At 37.8% G+C, this 23111-nt stretch overlaps 1 protein-coding gene across 2 annotated transcripts in view; it reads right to left on the bottom strand.

Moving 5' to 3' along the window:
- LOC131054615 (protein PAM71-homolog, chloroplastic) overlaps nucleotides 1-20329 on the bottom strand; it is a 144514-nt gene extending 124185 nt beyond the window's left edge. The window contains exons 1-2 of one of the 2 annotated variants that reach the window (XM_057989159.2): nucleotides 20015-20329; nucleotides 14857-15019 (exon numbers count right to left, since the gene is read on the bottom strand). In XM_057989159.2, coding sequence (XP_057845142.2) covers nucleotides 14857-15019; nucleotides 20015-20156 — 305 coding nt within the window. In that variant the 5' untranslated portion in view covers nucleotides 20157-20329. Of the gene's footprint in view, nucleotides 1-14856; nucleotides 15020-20010 lie in introns of both variants that reach the window. The other variant, XM_057989160.2, reaches the window with a different exon arrangement.
- Between the last annotated feature and the right edge of the window lie 2782 nt (nucleotides 20330-23111).

The raw sequence follows: 23111 nt of genomic DNA, 5'->3' as shown, positions 1-23111 counted from the left end.
CAAGGAAGCAAATAGTTTCAGAAGAGTTGAGCAAAGTTTGAAAGTTGATTTGATCATGCTAAGATGATACAATTTCGGAATATGTTCCACTACCTTCATCACATTGAGCGACTGGAGATGTTGAGTATCAAGAGATATTGCTCAACCACAAACACTTTGTGATGATTTGCATGATGTAGCTGAGGTAGCATCCAGTCATCATTCAACCACCCCAGTTGTGCCACATTGGGACATCCAAGTTCTTGAATCTGACTCATTCAAGGATGCAGCAAGCGACACATGGCATTGCATCAAAGTTTGTTCAAGCATACCTAACCTATTTTCTCATTGATTAGAATTCAAAGAGGGACATGCACCCAATTCATTGTAATTTTATCATTGGTCGAATGGAGTTAACCCTAATTAGGGTTTTGTCATGTAATCTCGACCATTGATCTTGAATCAATCTGAGCCTTTGAATTGTAACTAGGATCTCTATAAAAGGTCTATCCTTTTCATTTGTAAGGGTTAATAGTTAGAAGTTCATAATTAGGAAGCAAGTAGCAGTAGAGTAGGAGAAAAGGAGATTGTTGCCAAGGCTTGTTGTAATAAATGTACTTCTTTCAAATTTGGTGTGCTATTTCAACTTGTTGCATAGTCTCTACTTCTCATAGTGTAAATGTTTGTTGGATGGATGGAAGATCTTATTGTTGATGAATGGTGAAACCTAATGTTCATACTGCTTGAAGTTTGTTGATTGCAAATTGCAATGTGTGGTTAAAGTGAACTTGATTAAAAGCTTCGCATCAATTGATATATGCTCATTGTTCATGGTGTTGGTGTGCATAAGTAATATGAAAATCATTTGCTTTCCCCTAGGAGATTGCACCATCTTTGTGTAGTTGTTTCCACATGGCGAATGTTTACCGCTACAAGCGATAAAATAAATACAAGAAATAATAATGTACATGACAACACATACTAGACACGATAGGAAAATATATCTTTATTCACACATGCCATTATTACAGAGAAGAAGACCAGAGATGGTCGGTCAAAGATTACAATTCACCCGACTATATCATACTGCCTTCCTTGCACACAACATATTTAAACAACCCGATGGTTGCCAAGAGGTACACAACCATCAACCAACCGGCACATAACTACCTGAGAGTGACAACCCACTTAATACAATTAATTAATACACTGTCGAGTAACCAAAATTATCAAACATAACAATAAGAATTTTATGCCAACAACATTATCCCCCCCCAAAAGAAAAAGTCGTCTTCCATACAACAAGCAAACATCAAGTAATATCGGGAGGACTAATGACAAACAATGACTTGGACAAGACAACCCCAACTAGTAGTGTACCTGCCAAATCAAATGGGGGTTTGCCCCTTGCGGGGTCAAGGAGCAGTGCTCCTTGCAAGATCGAGGGGCAACGCCCCTCGCGAGATCCCAAGGTAGTGCCCAAGGTGCACTCCCTGTTGCGGTACAGGGCAAGGTCCTAAGGTAGTGCCCTCACCGCCAACACCAAACTTAGACCTTCAAAACCAAACAGAACTCCATGGCGCAAATGATTTTTGTGATTTTTTAAGATGCCAAAAAATAGAGATTTCACAATGTTTAACCAACATATGATGTCAAGATTCTGATCAAGTTGTATTATGCTCTTCAAAATTGATGGTTGTACTAGAGGTTGCTTCATTTTTCCTGCCTTCCCCTCATCCAACATAAATCTTCCCCGACCGTACGGCTCTTTCTGCCTTCTCTGCCTATACAACTTGACAAATTGTCTCCTATATTGAACTCATACGGCCTTCTGCAAACTACCCCCACATACAATTTTTGCTTCATGTCGTATGAACTTCTTCAATTGCCATTCCTCTTACGGACTTGCTCCCTTTGGAAACCGTACATGTTTCTCCAATTGGCATATGAACTCCTTGTACGAATTTGTCTCATGTCGTCATACAGACTTCTTCAGATGCCATGGAAACTCCTTGTACGGTTCAATCCGTGCGGACTTCTCTTCCCATATGGCGTACAGATGAAGCCGTTGGCGTGCTTGTACATGTGTTTGTACGGTGGATGGCATACGCCATTTTGATCGTACGATGGACGATGTAAGTTGTTGTGTTCGTACGGTAGATGGCATACGTTGTTGTTGTGTTTGTATGATGGATGTTGTACGTTGTTGTTGTGTCCATACGATGGATGACATATGCCGTTGTTGTGTTCGTACGATGAATAACATAATCCGTTGTTGTGACGACCGCCGACTTCCTCCCAATGCGCACCGTCAGCAACATTGGATCACTGGACTCATTCCCTTCGGGTGGTGGTTTTCCCGTCAGTTCCTCCTTGTGTGGCTTACATTGTTTTTGGATGACCGTGTTGGCAATTGCCATTCTCAATTTCGGCATAGTTTGAAGAAGTTTTGCCACCTTGATGGGTACTGTTGTCTGTAGCACCTGCCGAACTATGTTCTTCTCTGACTCCCCCAATGACGTACTTGCTGCTCCATTGGAGGTTACTCGTTCCTTCGCCAGCACTGGTTACACTTTTGCAATTTCTATCTCCAGAGTTCATAGGATTAGTTTAGGATTAGAATTATTTTCCTAACCCCTCACCCTTTTTTCTTTTTTTCCAAGTCTTAGTAGAAGTAGGATTGAAAAGAGCTTATTGCAAAATCATTTTGAAAAAAAAAAGTTACAAGTGTCGAGAATCAGCAGAATCCTTAGATTGATTAACTCCTTGATCCATTATGTAAGTCCCCCTTGAGATTATCAACAAATCACAACAAATCGACTAAGACAATCTGTACGCATTTGGGAAACTTGGAGTCATCTTTGTGATCACACAATTCAATTGTTTAGCACATAGAAGATTTTGATCAAGAGAGAATAGGATATCTCTGGGTTTTTTAGGTTTTTTTTGGGCAAAAGTGGTAAGCCACTAATATATTATATTTATATAAAAAAACTGATTCAAGAGCTCCAGGAGGAAAGAATTAATAAAGAAAACCTCCCTTCTCAGCTCAAATACAAAATACAAGATTAGGTAAAGGGCCTAATCAACTACTTATGAGTGCAATTACAAGCATCTTCCGTATTGCACTTTGTACATTTGATATCAGATAAGATCTCTGAAAGGATGCCTATAAAACTAGAAATTACATATATGTCGATCCATAACCCATTATATTAATTTAGCATAAGAAGCTAAATTAACATATTACAATGTATAGCAACAAAAATTAATATTTTAAGTTTGCTATATCTCGAAAAGGCATACTTGTCGAAGAAGAATTGTTGATGGTCGACAAAAACCACAAGGAATAGGTGCCGAACAAGAGGGAAATTCGAAATGGTGGCTCCACAAAATGTCCCACCTGCCTTGTAGTGTCGAAGGTAACCAGGCAGTGACCTCGAATGGACTTGTCAAACGAGATAGCGGAGGTTGAAGATTTGGAGAGACTCGAGCACTTTCCCATGCGGATCACAAAACCCCCAAAATTTTGTTTGACATGCATGTTTACCTTCGATCATGTGAAAACTTCAAAAAAACTCCCCCACAAAACTGGGTATTTTACCTTCAATCATGTTTATCTCTGGGTATTTTATTTTGTGTTGAACATGCATAAAATCAGACCAACGGGACTCAAGGGTGATGTTTTGAGGCATGTTAGAGAGAATTTAACTTGTCCACAAAATAAAGTGGAACATGTATTTCCAACTGATTTATTGCATCCTTTACCCATTCCAAATCAGAAATTGGAGAGCATCTCAATGGATTTCATCACAAATCTTTGGAAAAGCCAAGGTAAGGATTGTTGATTTTAAGGTAGTGCTCGTTAACCACAGGCAAACATCAGATCTGTTGCCTTCCCAACCATAGACGATAAACTCTTATCGTCACCCCCGAGCACGCTACAAAAATTTCTCACCATCAATTGATTTGCTTGTATATGAATTCGATCTGCCTGATTATGATCGAACTTGCTGTCTGATCTCAGTTCCATAGAGGGAAGACCACGTCCGTATATATCTGTCGAAAGGAGATATCTTAGAGTCGGCTCTCATCAAGGAGGCACGACCTTCATGAAGCATCGCATGCTTTCAAATGAGGGGTGGCGAACTTTAACCAAAAGTCAGCCCCTTTGAAACAAATCCGATAAGTCAAACTCAATAATGTATGTTTAATCATTAAACCTGATAATGCATATGTGACTTAATAAAGATATTAAAGGATTAATATAAGTTGATAGATTCATCAAATGTGTAAGGCCAATAGGCCATTCACACATTTGATCTTGTTGAGTCGGCCTGTAGGATTTCTACCGACACTATATCATCAACACTCCCTCTTAGCTAGGGAGGAATCCTTCTTAATCTCTACAAGTCACATCACCTCATAGATGACTAACATAATGACTACACTCATGTGAATGAAAGAAGCTTATCACCTGATCGTGATAGCATATCACCTCATCATGATGTTTGACCACAATGGCTACTCCCAGAGGCTGAATACACACAAATACTAAGTCATGGAGTCTCTCACATGACATCCACCATACCTACTCGCAGAGGGTGGAACAAGGGCTGGAACCTCAAACTTCTCTCACAGAGAAGAATGCACAACAAGGGCTGATACCTCAAACTTCTCTCACAGAGAAGAATGCATAACAAGGGCTAATACCTCAAACTTCTCTCATGGAGAAGAATGCATAACAAGAGTTGAAACCTCAAACTTCTCTCACAGAGAAGAATGCATCTCCACCATGCCTACTCGCAAAGGGTGGATCCACCATACCTACTTGCAGAGGGTGGAACGAGGGCTAGAACCTCAAACTTCTCTCACAGAGAAGAATGCACAACAAGGGTTAATACCTCAAACTTCTCTCACAGAGAAGAATGCATAACAAGGGCTAAAACCTCAAACTCCTCTCATAGAGAAGAATGCATCTCCACCATGCCTATTCGCAGAGGGTGGATCCACCATACCTACTTGCAGAGGGTGGAACGAGGGCTTTCACCTCAAACTTCTCCCAGAGAAGAATGCATTAACAAGGGATTGCACCTCGAACTTCTCACAAGAAAAGAACTCATTAACAAGGGATTGCACCTCGAACTTCTCTCTCACAAAGAAGAACTCATTAACAAGGGATTGCACCTTGAACTTCTCTCTCTCAGAGAAGAACTCATTAACAAGGGCTTTCGCCTCAAATTTCTCCATCACGGAGAAAAATGCATTAACCAAATCTTCATGATGATGTGGCTCCCTCTGAAGCTGAAATGTCAAGCTCCCTCTGAAGCTGAAAAACAAGCTCCCTCTAAAGCAAATATCAAACTTCTGATCTCTTCGTCCAAGGTTACTTCTGACGATATGTCAGACTCCCTCTGAATGTTGATTCTTCCTCTGTGAAGAAATGCAAGCAATCTTCCTACCTTGAATAGAGATTCGTCAGTGTCTGATCCTTGGGTAGAGGGACCACCAATGAAAAGCATAATTCTGGCAGCAGTGCCAAGCACAAAAGCCCCAACCAGCCCCGCGGCCACGCTGAGAGCAGAGCCAGTGCAACGTGCAGCTCTTGCATCTGTCTGCGCCGCCCATGGATCCTTCTACAACTCTTCCAAAACCAAATTCAAAGTGAAGTCACGCTGGGAAGTTGGCAACAAGAATCAGGCAATGCCCTGAGTAGAGAGGTCGTCCTTGACGTTGATTACATAGTCAGCAAAGTTGCAGATAGCATCAAGCGTTCTATCAATCTGCTACCGCAAATTAGGATTGGGAGCAATACTAGACTTACTGAGCCAATAATGCTCGACCATGCGGCCCTCGTCTGGATTGGCAATCGAACCAGCCTCAAGTTCTTCCAAGGCCTTAAAAGCTCTTTGAAACTTGGGTTCCATCGCCTCCACGAATTCATCTATAAACCCGATTCGGTTGACATCGATATACAATCCGAGCTCCTTGTGCTGATAAAGCCAATCCAAGTACCGATTCCACAGGGTTGTGGGCTCCATCTCTAGTCCTTTCTTCTTCTTCAAAGAATTTGTATCGAGCGCAGAAACCTCTCCAGCCACAGCAGCCCGAGTTCGAGTCACAACCCAACATCTTTCAACGCTGACAATTGCGAGCTTTGAAATCTTGGGCGAAAACCTGTGACTGGGCAGCAGGCAACATTTTGCACAGGTTGTTGTCTACATTCCCCCACGGAACTTCAGACGAAAAGGATTTTGGGCCATCATACTTGCTCTTGAGGCATGGGGAGACTCGATCCCCTGATTGCCACCTGATTTGTTTAGACGCCTGACCGACGCCACTGTGAAGGGCGGAGGTCAGCGAGTGTAAAAGCTGCATTATCCTCTGTAGTCGCCTTTCGATCTGGAAGAGATCATAAATCTGCAATTTTTTCTAATTGAATTTCCCTTGAGAGCACAGGATCTACCTTCAAGCGGTTAGGCTCTATAGAAGGAACCTGGCTCTGATACCATGTTGATTTTAAGGTAGTGCTTGTTAACCACAGGCAAACATCAAATCTAGTGCCTTCCCAACCATAGACGATAAGCTCTTATCGTCGCCCCCGAGCACGCTGCAAAAATTTCTCACCATCAATTGATCTGCTTGTATATGAATTCGATTTGCCTAATTATGATTGAACTTACTGTCTGATCTCAGTTCCATAGAGGGAAGACCACGTCCATATATATCTGTCAAAAGGAGATATCCAAGAGTCGGCTCTCATCAAGGAGGCACAGCCTTCATGAAGCATCGCATGCCTTCAAATGAGGGGTGGCGAACTTTAACCAAAAGTCGGGCCCTTTGAAACAAATCCGATAAGTCAAACTCGATAATGTATGTTTAATCATTAAACCTGATAATGCATATGTGACTTAATAAAGATATTAAAGGATTAACATAAGTTGATAGATTCATCAAATGTGTAAGGCCAATAGGCCATTCACACATTTGATCTTGCTGAGTCGGCCTGTAAGATTTCTACAAACGCTATATCATCAACAAGGATTGCATCTTTATAATAGTGTATAGACTCACTAAGATTGTTCGTTTTTATTCAAGGCTCCACAAGTGGTTGATTTGTTCTTTAAAGATATTTAGAGTACATGGCTACCAAGGAATATTGTGAGTGACAAGGACAATTGATTCATTAGTTTGTTTTGCCAAGAACTCTTACAGAATTAACTCCAAGCACTAGTTATCATCCTCAAACAAATGGACAAACAAAAATTGTGAACAAAAAGATGAAAGGGTATTTGAAGAATTATGTCATAGTGCAGCAAACGACATGGATTAAGTGGCTCCACCTTAGAGAGTATTGTTGCAATTCTACTCATCACATGTCTATAGGTATGACTCCTTTGAAGGCCCTTTATGGTTATGATGTGATTTCATTCATGGATTTGATTATTTCAAATAGTAAAGTTCCTAGAGCTAGAGATTTAGTACAATAAAGTCTAGACATTTTGAATGCACTCAACGAGAACCTATAGCAAGCCCAAAATCAGCAAAAAATGTATGGCAGACATGGTCTTCTTGAGGTTAAAGCCCTAGAGATGGGCTTCCCTCAAGGGGATGTGGTGTGGAAAAGCTCAAGCCATGATTTTATGGGCCTTATAAGGTCATTTGAAGAATAGGTGAAGTTGCTTATGCACTGGAACTTCCAAAAAACAGCAGAATTCACAATGTGTTTCATGTGTCGTGCCTTAAAAAGGCTCTTGGACAGCAGGTCATACCCTCTTAAGAGGTACCACCATTAGATGCTGAACAATATCATTCCATAATATTCCAGAATATTTGGTGAAATGGAAGAATATTCCATTAGAAGATGCTACATGTGAAGAAGTGGACCTTTTTGAGTATTCAAATCTTAAGTTTCTTGAGGGTAAGCAATTTAAGGGAGGATTGTCAGATCCCTTTTTTTCCCACCAATAGCCTTGCCTTGTTATTTTTAAAAAATAAAAAATAAAAATAGCTTTTTTAAACACTGCAATATATATTATATAATTTAAAAAAAATAAACAACATAATAATAAATATAAAATAAAATTAAAAAACAGTTCAAATTTCAAATTGTGGCACCCAATTTAGGGCCTTGGGACCTATTTTTCATTAAGTATAAAATCGTATCTTGGAGCACTTTGGGAGGTATGTGTTTGAATTATTGAAAATTAATTCTCTTAAATTTTTCAAGTCATCTAGCTGAAGAGAACAAAATCCTTGGAGACAATAGCTAAGGAAGGAGGAAAAGTTACAGGCTCAAGGCTACACCATCACACCAAACAGGAGGGTTACACACTCAATCGAAGTCATCAACCAGCAGTCCTACTTCAGTCGACCATACCACCAGGCATACACTAACCAGTCATGCCAGTACACAGATCAATTATATACAAGAATTTCGCCGAGATATGATTTGCTGGGGGTTCAGACTTGTCCAGATCTGATCACTGAGCATGAAATGGGTGACAGGACATTCCCACAGACCTATTGGTTGCTCAGTAACATAGAATCAGCAAGTAGGTTGAAAATTACTGTAACTTCTGAGTGTGCAGAGACATTTCTGATTGTAAACCATTCAGAATTATTAAAATTCAAGTTAATCTGAGATCATTTACTGCTGCAACTGTGTACTGTGGAAGTCTATTTTAATAGTACAACCTAAATTGTTCTTTACTGTGCTGCCTGTAAGTAGGCAATATACTACACACCAGTCCTTCAGTCATTAGATACTCCTTTGTAAATGAATGTAGGAAATATAAAAAATAGTTTTTGTATAATATATCCTTTTAGATAATGGTGCAATTGCTGTCCTATTGTACAAAATCCTTGCATGCACTAGTACATCAAGAAACTGTTAGTTTTTTGTACTTGTTGCTTGGCAATTGTTCTCCAGGGCACTCAACCAGATTCAGCACAACAATCAGTTTCTTTTTTTCTTTTGTTTTTTTTAACTTTTAGCTGGGTGCAATTCCTCTGTCTTTTAGCATGACAACACTTGCTTTTCATATATTTAAATTGGATTCTAAATTCTGTGAGTGAGATGCTGTTCTTATTTTAGAACAAGGCACTTTTATGCTATAGTTTTTTCTCCCAGCTTAGGCACTCCACTTAGATGGTGACTTTCCATTGTAAACCCTAGAGGTCTCTTTGTTCTATAAAAGAGAACTTGGGCACACCATTGAAATAGATAGCGAAAGCATATTTGAGTGTTGAGCCAGTGCAGTGTAATTCTTTTCAGTTGTAATTGGACATAGATGCAGAATTGAGGATTCAGATTTGTGAGTAGTTGCTGTTCATATTTTCAGCGGTATGTGTTTGTAGATTAGCATACTCAGATCTGCTGTTTTTATGGGAGTTTTTCATTTCAAGCTACTTTGCAGTTGGGGCTAAATTTCTAAGTGCAAAATCTGCTTACCATGGTCTGAAAATTTTAACAGAGACTAATCTAAAAAATATGTACAACATTTTTAATATATATTATTTTTTTTATATCAAAAAATTGAAAGACGGGAGAATAGTAATTACATAAAGATATTTTTGTGAAGAAATATCCAAAACCCAAAAAGCACTCAATGGTTTAGGTAGCCAGACATCATAATGGAAGATGCAACTCAGAATTATTTTTACCATATTAAAGGTAATATTGAGAAAAGATTGGATACTTTGGATTTTAATCTGTAATATTACATGTTGATGTGTTTTTATGCACCTCGAACACAAAATAAAATACCAAGGTATTCTATCCTCTCTTGAACAAAGAAACCTTATATGCTGAATGATGTGATCAAATAAGGAAACTCCAAGGTTTATAATGTGAACTATGCGACTTAATTGCTTAGGATAGACTCAGTGATATGATGTGATTTTGCTGGAATCACAAGGGGACTTGTGTTTTACTTTAACTCTTTTGGAACATGGAATCTAACTTAAATACTTGGAAAATAAAAGACAAAAGAAATAAGGGTATAGAAATCCTATGATAATCCTAAGAATGTAAGAAATGACTATTGATTAGGTGCAACCAAACTAAGCTTTGCTTCGCCATGCGGGAACAACTACATAAAGAGGGTGCAATCTTCTAAGGATAAGAAAATGATTTTCATATCACCCATGCACACCAACATTATGAACAACAAACTCCACGCACTGCAATTTGCAATCAACAAACTCGAAGTGGTATGAACATAGGTTCACCATTCATCAACAATAACGTCTTCCATTCATCTAATTAAGATCTACGCTATGAGAAGTAGAGACCATGCAACAAGTTGAAGTAGCACACCAAAATCCACAATAACTTCAATAAAGAAACTATGTTTATTACATCAAGTCTTGGCAACAATCTCCTTTCCTCCTACTCTACTGCTACTTCTAACTACTTCTACTACCAACTAGTAACCTTTACAATGAGAGATTTGAGCCTTACATAGAGGACTCTTTACAACTCAATGACTCAGATCAATTTGAGATCAATGGTCGTGATTCAACAATAAAACTCCAATTAGGGTTTGTTACAACAAACTCCTTGGCCAATGAGAAAATTACATTATTTAGGACACATGTCCTCCTTTGAGTTCTAACCAATAGAAAATGAGGTTAGGTACATTAAATAATATTTGATGAAGCACCATTTGTCACTTACTCCTTGACAGGATGAGTCAAGTTCGTTGAACTTGGACGTGTTGACTTGGAATAACCGGATTGGTTGAATGATGACTAGATGCCACCAAAGTTTGCTCCTCATGTAGATCATCACAAAGTGTTTGTGATTAAGCAATATCTCTTGATACTCAACATTACCCAATTGCCTGGTGTGATGCGGTGGATCATATTCCCAAATTGCATTATCTTGATCAAGTCGACCTTCTAACTTTGATTAACTCTTTTGAAACTATCCTTCCTTGATCACATTTCACTTTCAATCTTGACACTCGAGAATCCACGTCCTAGTGATGCATTATATCCTTCATCTAGAATTGCTTGTCTTGGATTCCTACCTTGATGTACTAGCAGTGATCTTGGATTTGTGAAGGAAATTCAAGGTTGTTGTAAAATATCCTTCATTGCAGAGTTATGTCTTGAACTTGAACACCTTGAACTCTATCATCTTCTTTGTCACTCTTGGAGTGTGAATCTTGTCCTTCCTTGTGTTGTTAAACATGAAGCCTTCATGTTGTTGAGCCTTGATGCATCATTCCTCATCTTCTTGAACTCCCTGGCGTTATCCTTGTGGAGAAATCCCCATGAAGTCCTCTTGATTTGGTGGAAAAGTCCTTCATTCCATGCTCTTCCTTATTTATTGCTTCACCTATGCATCAAACCTGAAAGACAAAGAGATTTTGCATCAAAACACTAAGGAGTAAATGAAAGTAATACTAACATCTTGCAAATCATGCCTCCTAAAAAACACCTCCCAATCTGGAAATAAATTTTAAAATCTTGGAGAATATTCTGGAAATTATGCTTAAAACTGGAAATGCTGATGTTCCAAATCTGGAAATTGATCAATGCTCTGAAGAAATTCACTCCAAATCAAGGTGTTTGTCTCCATTTTATTAAAAAAATTTGCCCTTCTTGAGTCTGGTCAAATTCATACTTCTGATTCTGCTTGCAAAGTGGTGAAAAATTGCTTCAAAGTCTGCCTCAAATAGTCACTAAAAAGGTCACCTCAGGTCTGCCACAAACTTGCTTCCTTAATGTCCTTAATTCAGCCTTAAATGATGCTGAATTTTGCTTTGAATGTAAGTTTAAATGATTTTACTTGCTCTGCCTTTTACAATTTTGAATTTAGAAATGAATGCTTGAATGAAAGGATTGCTTCATCTTTATGTAGAAGTCAGCCTTGTATAGGCAAATAAAATTCTTTTATTTTGTTTCCTTTGGCATTCCCTCACAGTTGACACCCCTCTTCCATTTCATAATTTCATTGAAATTCAACACCAAAGGGTGGAAATCCAATATGCACAAGGAAGGGTGGAAATTCGAGCCACACAAAGAAATTTCATTTTCAAACAAAGGGTGTAATTCAAAGTTCCCAGACTCTGACTCGATAAGGCTGACTCGACTCGTGACTCAGCTATGACTCGGCAAAATAAAAAAACCCTTGAAATTTAGAGATTTTTAACGATTTAAAACTTGTTTCATGCACCCATTATTGAATAAAGCTTAAAGACACTATAACATCATCAAATAGAAGGTAATTTGATCACATACATTCATCACATGCATAGAAATGTAAATTGTTGCTGAAGGAAATAGAAAACATAAATATATAGAGTTAAAAATGTTGTCAAATGTATATTAAATCCATGACATCAAATGTTCCCAAACATATATGTAACTGTAAACAAAAACAAGTCTATGGCTTAGGCTCTAGCTCATCCTCAACCTCAACCTCAAAGTAGTCTGTCTACCTCCTACAAAGGCGTCTAAGGTAGGTCCTGGATGACTAAGTAGCCATAGTCTCCGCCTGTGCGGGATTGTGCTCTATACTCCTCCTCTGCCATAGCCACAGCCTCAGCCTCTATGTCTTCCTATTCAACCCACTCATGGTCCTGCTCAATGAAGACGGGATGGGTAGACTCAGAGATCCACTCAAACTCTGGATCGATCTCCACTAGAGTGATCGGAGAGGAGTCAGTGTCCAAAACCTGTCTGGTCCTAAGACGGAGGTTGTAATGAACAAAAACAGGATCATTCAACCTCTGCACAGACAATCTATTACACCTCTTCGAGTGGATGTACGCGAACATGGACCAATTGTGCTCACATCCAAGAGCGTTGCATGGCTGACTCAAAATACCTAGGCCTCTTGTTTTCCTTCCTCTCTCTCACTTTTCCTCTCTTCTTCTCACAACTAGCAATTAGAAGACCTTTTAGGGTTAAATGAAAATGAAATACAAAAAAAAATGTCAAAAAACTTATTTTTTTTGTTTTTTGCAAGTCAAAACATGACATGCCGCAGTGTGAGTCCTGAAGCTCGAACTCGGCAAGTTATGCGAAAAAACTCGCCGAGCTTCACTCGACTCGCCAACTCGGGAAACTCGTCTGACTCACAGCGGGTTTTGATACTCTGGTGGAATTTTGTGGTCTACAAGGAAATTCCACTCTTTCACCTTATTCTGCCTTGTAAATCTTCCCTTAGAGTCGAAAATTGACCTCCACAAGGAAATTTCCAATTTTCAATTTTTTTCTTCAATTATACCTTATTTCTCATTCAATTTCAAAAGGGGGAAAAACGACCCTGACAAGGAAGATCCCACTCCTCTTTCATTTTTCATTTAACATTCAATCTCCAAAAGTGGAAATTCGATGGGTACAAGGAAATTTTGATTTCCAACTTGTCAAATGGTGGAAATTCATGGTTGATGAGGAAATTCCACTCTTCCTTTTTGCCTTTACTTGTAAATTTTCCCTAGGAGTGGAAAATCAACCTCCACAAGGAAATTTCCAATTTTCACTACCTTGAAACAAACTTCATCATTCAATATTTGGTTTTAACCATTCTCCAAAGGGTGGAAAAACAACACTTGGAAGGAAATTTCCAATTTTTGCCCACCTTAACATCTTTCCTGACAACTTTGCAATATGACAACATTTGACAATTTTTTACAACCTCTAGCATTTTGTCCTCAAACTAAATCCTAACACTCTATCATGGATTCCGAACTCAAACCAAACCTTCTCATACACAAAGGTTTTAAACTAAGAAACCGCTGGTAAGCTAGGACAACTAACCTAAAACGACTCTAAAAAGCGAAAAGCAGTGGTCCCCATTTGCGATGGGACAATGTGTGAAAACATCACAACATTACCCAACTGTCTCTGAACCTTATAGATAGTTTATGGTCTCTACTACCTCTAGCTATGATCAATGCAATCTTCACTCAACATGGGGGAAGAAACTAATATTACTAACATATTCTACTAATCCATCATTCATCTTATCTAATACTTCTCAATCATAATTGTGTAAGGAATAATGAATTCTAGGAATTTCATCTCGATCTTCAAGATTGGCGTTCAAAAGTGTTCCTTTCTAACATTGTTGTCAAGCATATAATAATATGTTCCTAAGGTGAGGGTAACAATTCTTGGACTCTTGACCAATTGAATTAGAGTATACTAATAAAGTTCATAATCTTGTGTTGCATAACAAGATGTAAGCACACTTTGCCTTATATTATAATCCCAACAGAATTTTGATGACAATCACTCTCTAGAGAGTATCCTTTGACTCGCTGCATATCTTCATAAGGTTTAGTGCTTAAGTGATTCAGATATTATCTTGTCAAGATGTCCTTTTCTAGCCCTCAACTCTTTGGAGGACCTATTTTATCACACCACCTGAACAGGAAAGAGGTAGTACTATTGTGATGAGGTCTTCTTAGTATTTTGCAGTCTGAGATCTATGAGGGATTAAATTTTTGATAGCTGTAAGGATTTGCACAGCCATATCTACAAATAATTGTAGACACTGAGCAAAGATTTGGTTTCCCCTGGCCTGGAAAAATAATGTATGTCACCCAAAAGGTAATAGAAAGCATTGAGGTTATGGCAAGTTGAACAAGGAGTAACTTATCCATCATTCAAAGAACTACATTAATAGAACTAATGAGAATAAAAAGTAGCATCAGAAAAACAGGTGCCTACAAAAATAAATCCTGATTATTACCACCTTACAATTGCTAGAAACCCTTGTGAGAAAAACTTCCAATATAAGAAAAATAAAGTAGAATTTTTTGGATTATTGTTCTTTTTTTCTCTCAATAAGTATAAATCCAAACATAAGGATAATAAATTTGAAGTAAGGAAACCAAAACTGAATTCACAACTTACAAATTTGAAACGTTATCAATCTGGGATTGATCCACAGAAAATTGCTCCTGTGGATTTTTTTCATCATGTTCCTCATATCTGCCAGTTCCAACATCTGCATTGGACGCTTCAACTCTAAAGGAATCTTGTGTCAATCTCAGCCGAATCAATTTCCTGTACCTTACTGCAGACAAAAAAGAGAATATAGTAAGTGATGTCTACCTATTTGAGATTGTCCTAGCTAATAAAATTCAAACATAATGCACGCTTGAATTTAAAGAAATTAGTAAGATATGAATAAAATCACCCTTATGTAAGAAACATCGGGTCAATAAAACATTAAATTAATTTTCTAGCTTCACTGTAAACCATACATATCAAACAACCTAAAGAGTGAACTATATCTTAGAAACAGTAATTTGTCCGAATTTTCATATCATTGCATAAGATTCTGAGAATAGCCTAGGCTGAGAGACTCTTAGATGAGCATGGCAACAATACACTTCTGATTCTGTGATTTTCTTCTGCCTCTTTGTAGCTCTTAAATAATACTCAATCCAACTCACCAGCACGTCATCTGTATTATAGTATTACCCAATTTGATTTGTCCTACAGTGCAACATCCTTTCATGCCACTGGGACATGCAAATTTATCCTGAATGAAAATCTTTAAGACATGTTCGTATGCACCATCAAGTGCTGTTACTGTCAATGAACCAACACCCCATCCCATTTTAAGGAGCACACAACTATCAACAGCCTGGACCATCATACATTGCAAAGAAAAGCAAAAAGAAACATTTGTTACCTAGCAAGATAATGTGGAATATTACTCACTTAGAAGATATAGGGCACTGTAAATAGCATAAATCAAATTGTTATATATTTTAGCATGTTTGTATCCAACTCTTTATTAATTAACTTTCTACTTGTGGATTGTTAGGAGTCAGTTGTTAATGGTTGTCAACAGTGTAAGAATTGATAGCTAGCATTGATAGCATGTAAGAGTTGGCTATAGAATGCTCTATACCATGCAAGATTTGGCTGAAGATTTGGCTATAGAATGCTCTATACTTCATGAAAGAACAAGAGAGATCACATATGAGAGAATAATGTATTCTATCAAAGGATGCAAATGATAGATTGATAAAAAAGATTGAGATTACAAAGGAGAATCCTTGGTTATATAGGCCAAGGTGAACATAGGATTGCATAAGATTATGACATGTGTAAATGTTATTGCAATTTCCAATTCAATGAACAAGTTATATGCTAGATTGTGTATTTTCAATTTTGGTATTATTACTATGACAATAATATTATTGTAATTCTCTTCTGCAGGTCTGAAGGATGAACATTTATCGATTTCAATGTCATGCCTTTTCTTTTGAATGATGTATATGTAGCAAGGTAGCCATGATCAAGTGGCACCTTGATCGGGCATGTCTTTTAGACATGTCCGACCAAGATGTCACTTGGTCGTGACTGTCCACATATTTGCTTCGGTGTTTATGATGACTAATCGGTGCCATGTTGACAGATCGACATAAACACACCCGATAATGAATCGGTGTCAAAGCAAATGGTAATGGATCGATATGAACACACCCGATAATGAATCGGTGTCAAAGCAAATGATAATGGATCAATATAAACACACCGATAATGAATCGGTTTAAAGTAAACAATAACAATAACTGTTAGCATTATATGCTATCGGGTTAATACCCCGATAGTATATTAATGCCGATTCAGATATGAATCGACATTAATATGCTATTGGGTTACTAGCCCGATAGCATTTAGATTGACGCTTAACATAGTTAAGTAGGTCGTCAATCTAATCCATCATTATCCAATATCAATATCATAATCAAGATCAAAGTTACAGTCTGATAAACATATTCAGTTCTGAAAGCATAAATCAGATAATCTAACAGAATGGAGGAGATTAACGGGTTAGGAAAATCTTATCTTTGCAGAGGCTACTAATGCATTAACATGTATCTTAATCTTATGACTTCAGACATAAAGTGATAACCATCCTATGTGTAACCTAAGTTATAACCATCCTATGTTTACCCTAAATAAACTTAAGTAACATGATTGAAAAGAACCTAAATGATGAACTAGCCAGGTAAAAACACCCCTTTCACACCAACAAACAGTCATTCTTTGTTCGACTAGCATTGGATACTTTAAAATTTTAAATAGGCTTATCATAGTCAAGGAAGGTAGTCCAATTGTCTATGCAATCCTCCTCGGTCTACATTTAGGTCATAGAACAATTACCCTGAAATTAAGTATTCATTGGTTTCATCTACAATAGAAAGCGGTGGTGAGCCATGGGGAAAGGTTGGTCGATCAGGCAGCGGCTCGACCGCAAGGACTCGACACGCTCAGCCTTTAGGTTGAGGGCCCCCACGAACTATATCCACCCACCCACCCACCCCTATAATTTCCCCCCACCCAGGTATAGATTGGGGTGGGCCCCACTATTCTATGGTGGAGGAGAGAAGACAAGGGTAAGGGTGCTCTCGACCGCTAGAGAGAGGGAAACCCTCGGCCATTACTCGGCCAAGTACCCCCCCCTTTCTATAGTGGGGGGGTGGATAAGGGCCCCTCTACTATGGATAGGGCAGGAGAGGGGTGTAAATGCCCTAAAGGCCCTAACCGGGCTCGACGACCGAAGTGAAGTGATCTGGAGACGCCGAATTATATTCCATTTATATTGCAATTGGTAGTGTAATTGTTTGACAGTAAACATCACTAAAGTTGTGTATTCAAACTTCTCTTTCATAACAAACTAATAGTGGAAGAATTATGAATATATGGATCTTACATGCATTCTTTATTACAAAATAGTTCAGCTAAGGCTCCATGAGTCCATACCTATTTCATAATTCTGCTAGCAAAAGATAGTTCTCCTTATGCTTGTAATCCCCTTACCAATGGTAAGGATGGTTAAATGCAGTATTCCATGGTACGCATCCCCACCAAAATCCCTGTGTTTCTGAGACGGGTACATTTCCAAGACATGGGGATGCAGAAGACATAATATTGGGAAAAAGAAAGTTTCATGAAACAAAATTTTGTATATTTGTTTAACTAATCCTTTTGTTGAACTTATAATACTATGATATGTTTCATTTGATGAGCAGATGTTTATCTGCAACCACCACACTTCACATGCACCCTTCAGGACCTTCTCTGTGAAGGAATTCTTGGAACTTGTCAAGACTAGATATGCATCCTATTTCATTCTCTTGGAGAGAATGCTTGAGTTGCAAGAGGCATTGCAACTTATGGTTATGACAGCAGAATGGAATCGATGACCCGAGTCCAAGACAGAGCAGGGGATGAGGGTGAAGGATGTAGTGAAGAAAATTGTTTTTGGGGTGATGCAAAATATATAGTCTCCATCATTACTCCAGTAGTCCAGATAATTAGATATAGAGATGCCAATGCACCTAGCCTTGGAGAGGTGTATGAGTGCATTGATTCCATGCTAGACCAAATGAGGGCTGTCATGTGAGAGGACCCCACATTAGCATTCTACAACGAGCACATTCAGCCAACCATTCATCAGAAATAGGAGAAGGTCAAAATAACTTTGATTTGATCAGGAGCCTCTCAGGGAAATCAGAGATTCAACGGAGTGCTTAAGATACAGAGTAATTTTGAGTTGGCGACAAAATTACCAGTTTAAGGAAGGAACCATTTAGCAACAGCCAGACTGAAGAAAGTAGTGATTTCACGAATTTGTCCATATGGGCAAATAAACAGTTGCAAATGATGTCTCTTCCCCTTCCAAGAGTTAAATGCAAAGGAAACCCGCCAAATGAATGTTGATAAAGTTATATAAATACTTTAATGCCTTGTGAACAGCACTCTTATTATATTCATAGAAGGCTGTAGCAAGCTGACGAATAGGATATTCGTGGAGTTTCGGGTAGGTTTGGAATTTGGTTTTTTGTGGCCTTGAGATTCAAGTGGTTTGTGTGACATTATTATACGCATTAGACTCGGATATAATACGCGCCGAGACTCACTCATACGAGAGTTTCTTCCCATTGAGGGTTTCTCCAGGTGTACGTTGTGTTAAGCCTACTTTCCATGTTTGCATCTACTGTTTTTCAATCCTCCGCAGTAATTTTACACAATTGTTGGCATAAGTGATAGGACCTTGCTTTAACTGATTTCTGAAGCATTTAAGCTTATTATTGCTTTTTAGAAGTGTTTGTCTGAGCTGGTATATTTGAAATCTGTAGTTGAAAAACAGAGAAATGGCAACTCCACACCATTTACAGATAATCTCCGTTACTTTATTATCTCTGCACCGTAATCAATGTGAAAGGTATATTAATCTTTATAAGGAATCCATATAAATGTGTGTACAGAGGATTTGTTTCTTATGCGCAACCCCACCAAGCCCATTATTCCGTTTCCGTTACATTGCAATTTCTGGTTTCTAGTAACGTGTCGATGGTGTGAAATCTTCTAGTTGCCGGAAGAAGAAATAAAAACAGGATTGAGGAAGTTTTATGTATATAAGCTAAAAGTTTTGCAGGTCTAAACCAAGCCAGACATCGATCTTGTGCATTAGACTGCCTTTGTGAATTTATAAAGGGGATTTTTTCATTTAGGCTTTGTTTCATTTAGGCTTTGACCTTGTGTCCAAAGTTTGGGAGTAAACTAAACCTTGACGATTGACCTAGACATCGATGCAAAACATCATAAATTTCCCATGATTCGGGCCTGGCAATGTCTACAGTGAATTAACTTCCGACTAGGAAATACAGAGAAAAATTTGGTAGTCAAGAAAATCTGTAAAATGTTTAAAAACTCATTGGTAACTAGAACTGCCCGTTAAGAACATAAAAGAAGCCTCAGCTGGTATTTGTTGCAACTAGCTACGAACAATAACAACTACAATACTAGTAGTACTAAAAATAAACAATTCTGATTTGCCGTTATTGGGTTTCAAACAAGAAGAAAAGTGCCAATGATGATGCCCATCAGCAGGGCTCCCTTTATAAGCTGCAAGCTGGGGTGATGCCATATAATATTTATCGGGAAGCTACGAAGGTCGAAATGCTGACCTACTAAATCAAAAACTTGAACTGCACTTAAACAAAATCCGTAAGCAGGAAAAGAAAAAGAAAAAAATTATACTGACGAAATTGAGATTTAGACTGAGATTGGAGGAGACATTTGCTCAAGTGGAGATGAGGCTTTGTGAATCTTCTGGTTGGGACACAATCTTTATTATAAAATAATATTGTTGATTTCCCTCCCACTACCCCTGCAACACCTTGCATTTTTCCTCAAACCTATGTACTCCTCATCTCCCCGACGCAGGCTCCGCTCTCTCAATTTTTATAGTTCCAGGTTCCACAATTCTCTATATGCCAATATGGCTTAACAGCCTGCCACGTGTTTTTATTTAGATAGGCTATTGGCCTGTTTTTACCTCCAAGATTGGTACCCAAATGAATAGACCTCTCCGAGACTTCATGGCTTGGGGATTTACTCTTAAAAGGAGTGTGGCCACCACATACCCACAATTTGTTTTAAGACCATGAGCATCATTGTATGGAACATTTAGCTTGTCACTACCTAATTATTATGCATTGCCTTGGGGAATTTTTTTTTTATTGTTTTAATTTATTTTTTAAATAGATTAAATTGATCATTAAATTTTAATAAAAAGTGAAAGAGTTCAATAGATTAGAAGAACTTATAGGAAAGTAAATTCAAATTTAGATGAAGATATAAAATAAGATTATAGGGTTGAAAAGCATCCCAACAAAATTATAATTGTGGAATTGTCTAAATTTGGTCATATATGCATTAGTAACTTTGATTATGTAAAAGATAATATGAAATAAATAAGTATTCATACAACTTCCAATTTCTAAGAAGACATTTCTATCACTCACTTCAACATGAGCAACAATTATAAAAGGATGAAAGCATGGTTTTTTCAAGCAAGGAAAGACAATTGTGTGTTGTAGATCTCATATTTAAAAGAGGGGGACAACTTTATTCGATATATGTTAAAATTAAAAAGTTCAAGTGGCCATAATTTTTACAAAGGATTGAATCATCTTTATACTTAATCGTTTATAGGTAATATACTTGAGTAGAAGAGTAGTTTCCTCTACCAATTGATTTTTTCACCCCTGATTGTGGTTTCCCTAACCCATATATCGTGCTATGTTGTAGCACTTTCTTGTGTAGAGAAACATATTAATTTCTCCATTAATAGTTGTCATTTAATTTTTTATTAAGTAGCATAGTGCAATTTCAAAGCTTCTATCATTTTGTGTATACATTTTCCCTCTGGGCCAACACATTTTACAAACATCTAGAATAATCATTTTAAAGTTAGCTCTAAGAATCCATATCATTGTTTGTTAGACATTGGACATCATGAGAATGAGCTTGAAACGTGGAAGCTAACCATAGGAAAATAGTAGGCCATCAGTAGGGCCAAGGGAGGAACAAGCAACCCATACATGTCTTCTATGTGTTTGGTCTTCAAAGTACTTTGAATCTATCATGGAGTAAGTTCCCCAACTATTGGATTGTCCATTTTAGGCAAATCTACTAGAATATGCTTGCACTTAATCCATGTCTACATTTAATCTCTTTCCAACCCAACAACTACTCACAAAATCAAGGAAAATATGTCATTTAATCATATAAATTAAAAGGTTGAAATCAAGATAACAATTAACAAACCTTATTGAAAAAATATGTATATGGTATTGGAAGGATTAAATAGGTATGGATTAGGTTGTAGGAGGATCCATGCGTGTGAATAGGCTAAAATTATGCATCTAGTAGGTTGAATAGGGGTATAATATAATTAAACAAGCCCTATACGTGTGCAAGAATGTTATTGCTTTAGTGAAATATCCCCTTACTTTTTTTCAATTATTTCCAATTACAAACATCACAAAGCACCCATTAGGGTTAGAAAAGATAATCACAACAATGTTGAATGGTAACCCTTCCACTTTCTAATCACCAAGAGGCCAATGTGGGAAGGTGAGAGCATACAGTGATAAGGGGATCATTAGCTACAATAATCCACTAGAAAATACAAAGCTGGGTAGCAAGCCAACCCCTTCCACTTGTCCAGCGAGTAATAGAAATTTTAACAACAATTTGGTGATGTAACCAGCCAATTACAATCCAAAGAATCTAAAGTAAACAATGATCACTCAACCACTTATTCAGTGGGAGGACTGAAAATGATAATAACAATCTACTCAACCGCTTATTCAACGGGAGGACAACATTACAATAAGATAAGATAGGCAGCAAAGCTAGCCTCTTCCACTTACTCAATGGGTCTTGTGATACAATTCATAATAAGATAGATGATAGTACTACTAATTAGCTTTGCATTACATAGCATGAATTTCATATTAGAGAATATCATTGTCCATCGCTACAAATGATGTGTTATGCACTCCCAAAGCTACAAAGACTAACTACTCTCAAAACACGCTACACACTTCAATTTTAAGAATTGATATGTAAGAACAACAAGCTGGGAAACGCAGACCAGCAACACTAAACCATATTAAAATGATCACAACTTAATCAATACTCCACGGAATAACTCAAAATTGATTGCAAATGAAAGCTAGGAGGTAGGTGATCATGCTAAGACCCACAAATTGCAACATACTCACCCAAACATATTTTGCACGTATCCCAAGATAGCTTCAACATGGTACAACTAGGGCAAAAAGTTTGATTTACAATATAAAAATCAAGACTTAGAATTAAGTGTTGAAAATTGACAGGAAGAATCGCCTAGAGCTTAGGGAGAGGATGAGCAAATACCCAAAACCAATAGGGATCCACACAAAGACTTGTGAATTAAACACACCTACAACCATACTAAAAACCAACAACCTGCAACTCACACACTTCACACCAAAAATCTAGAAAACATCAAACATAAACTCCTCAATGAACTCCATCTATTCTCCTGAGTGAAGAATAGTCTCACGGTCTAAACTAGTCGCTATCTTTCAAGTGAGAAGCTAATCATTCAACTAGGAGGTAAGCATTCCTTGAAGCATTCAAACGAAATCCTAGTAACACTTTGTTGCAATATTCATGGATGGTCTCAAATGAAGGCCAAGGCACATATTTATAACATCCTCCTCAAATGGAACTTCTTTTCCCTCCAATATGGGATTAAACAACAACATTCCAATTTCCTTAATTTGCATTTCATTTCATTTTTTCCA

Source organism: Cryptomeria japonica, chromosome 5, assembly GCF_030272615.1.
Source record: "Cryptomeria japonica chromosome 5, Sugi_1.0, whole genome shotgun sequence".
NCBI classification, from domain to species: Eukaryota; Viridiplantae; Streptophyta; class Pinopsida; order Cupressales; family Cupressaceae; genus Cryptomeria; species Cryptomeria japonica.
The sequence above is the reverse complement of the archived record's forward strand: the minus strand, read 5'-3'. Positions and strand labels throughout refer to the sequence as shown.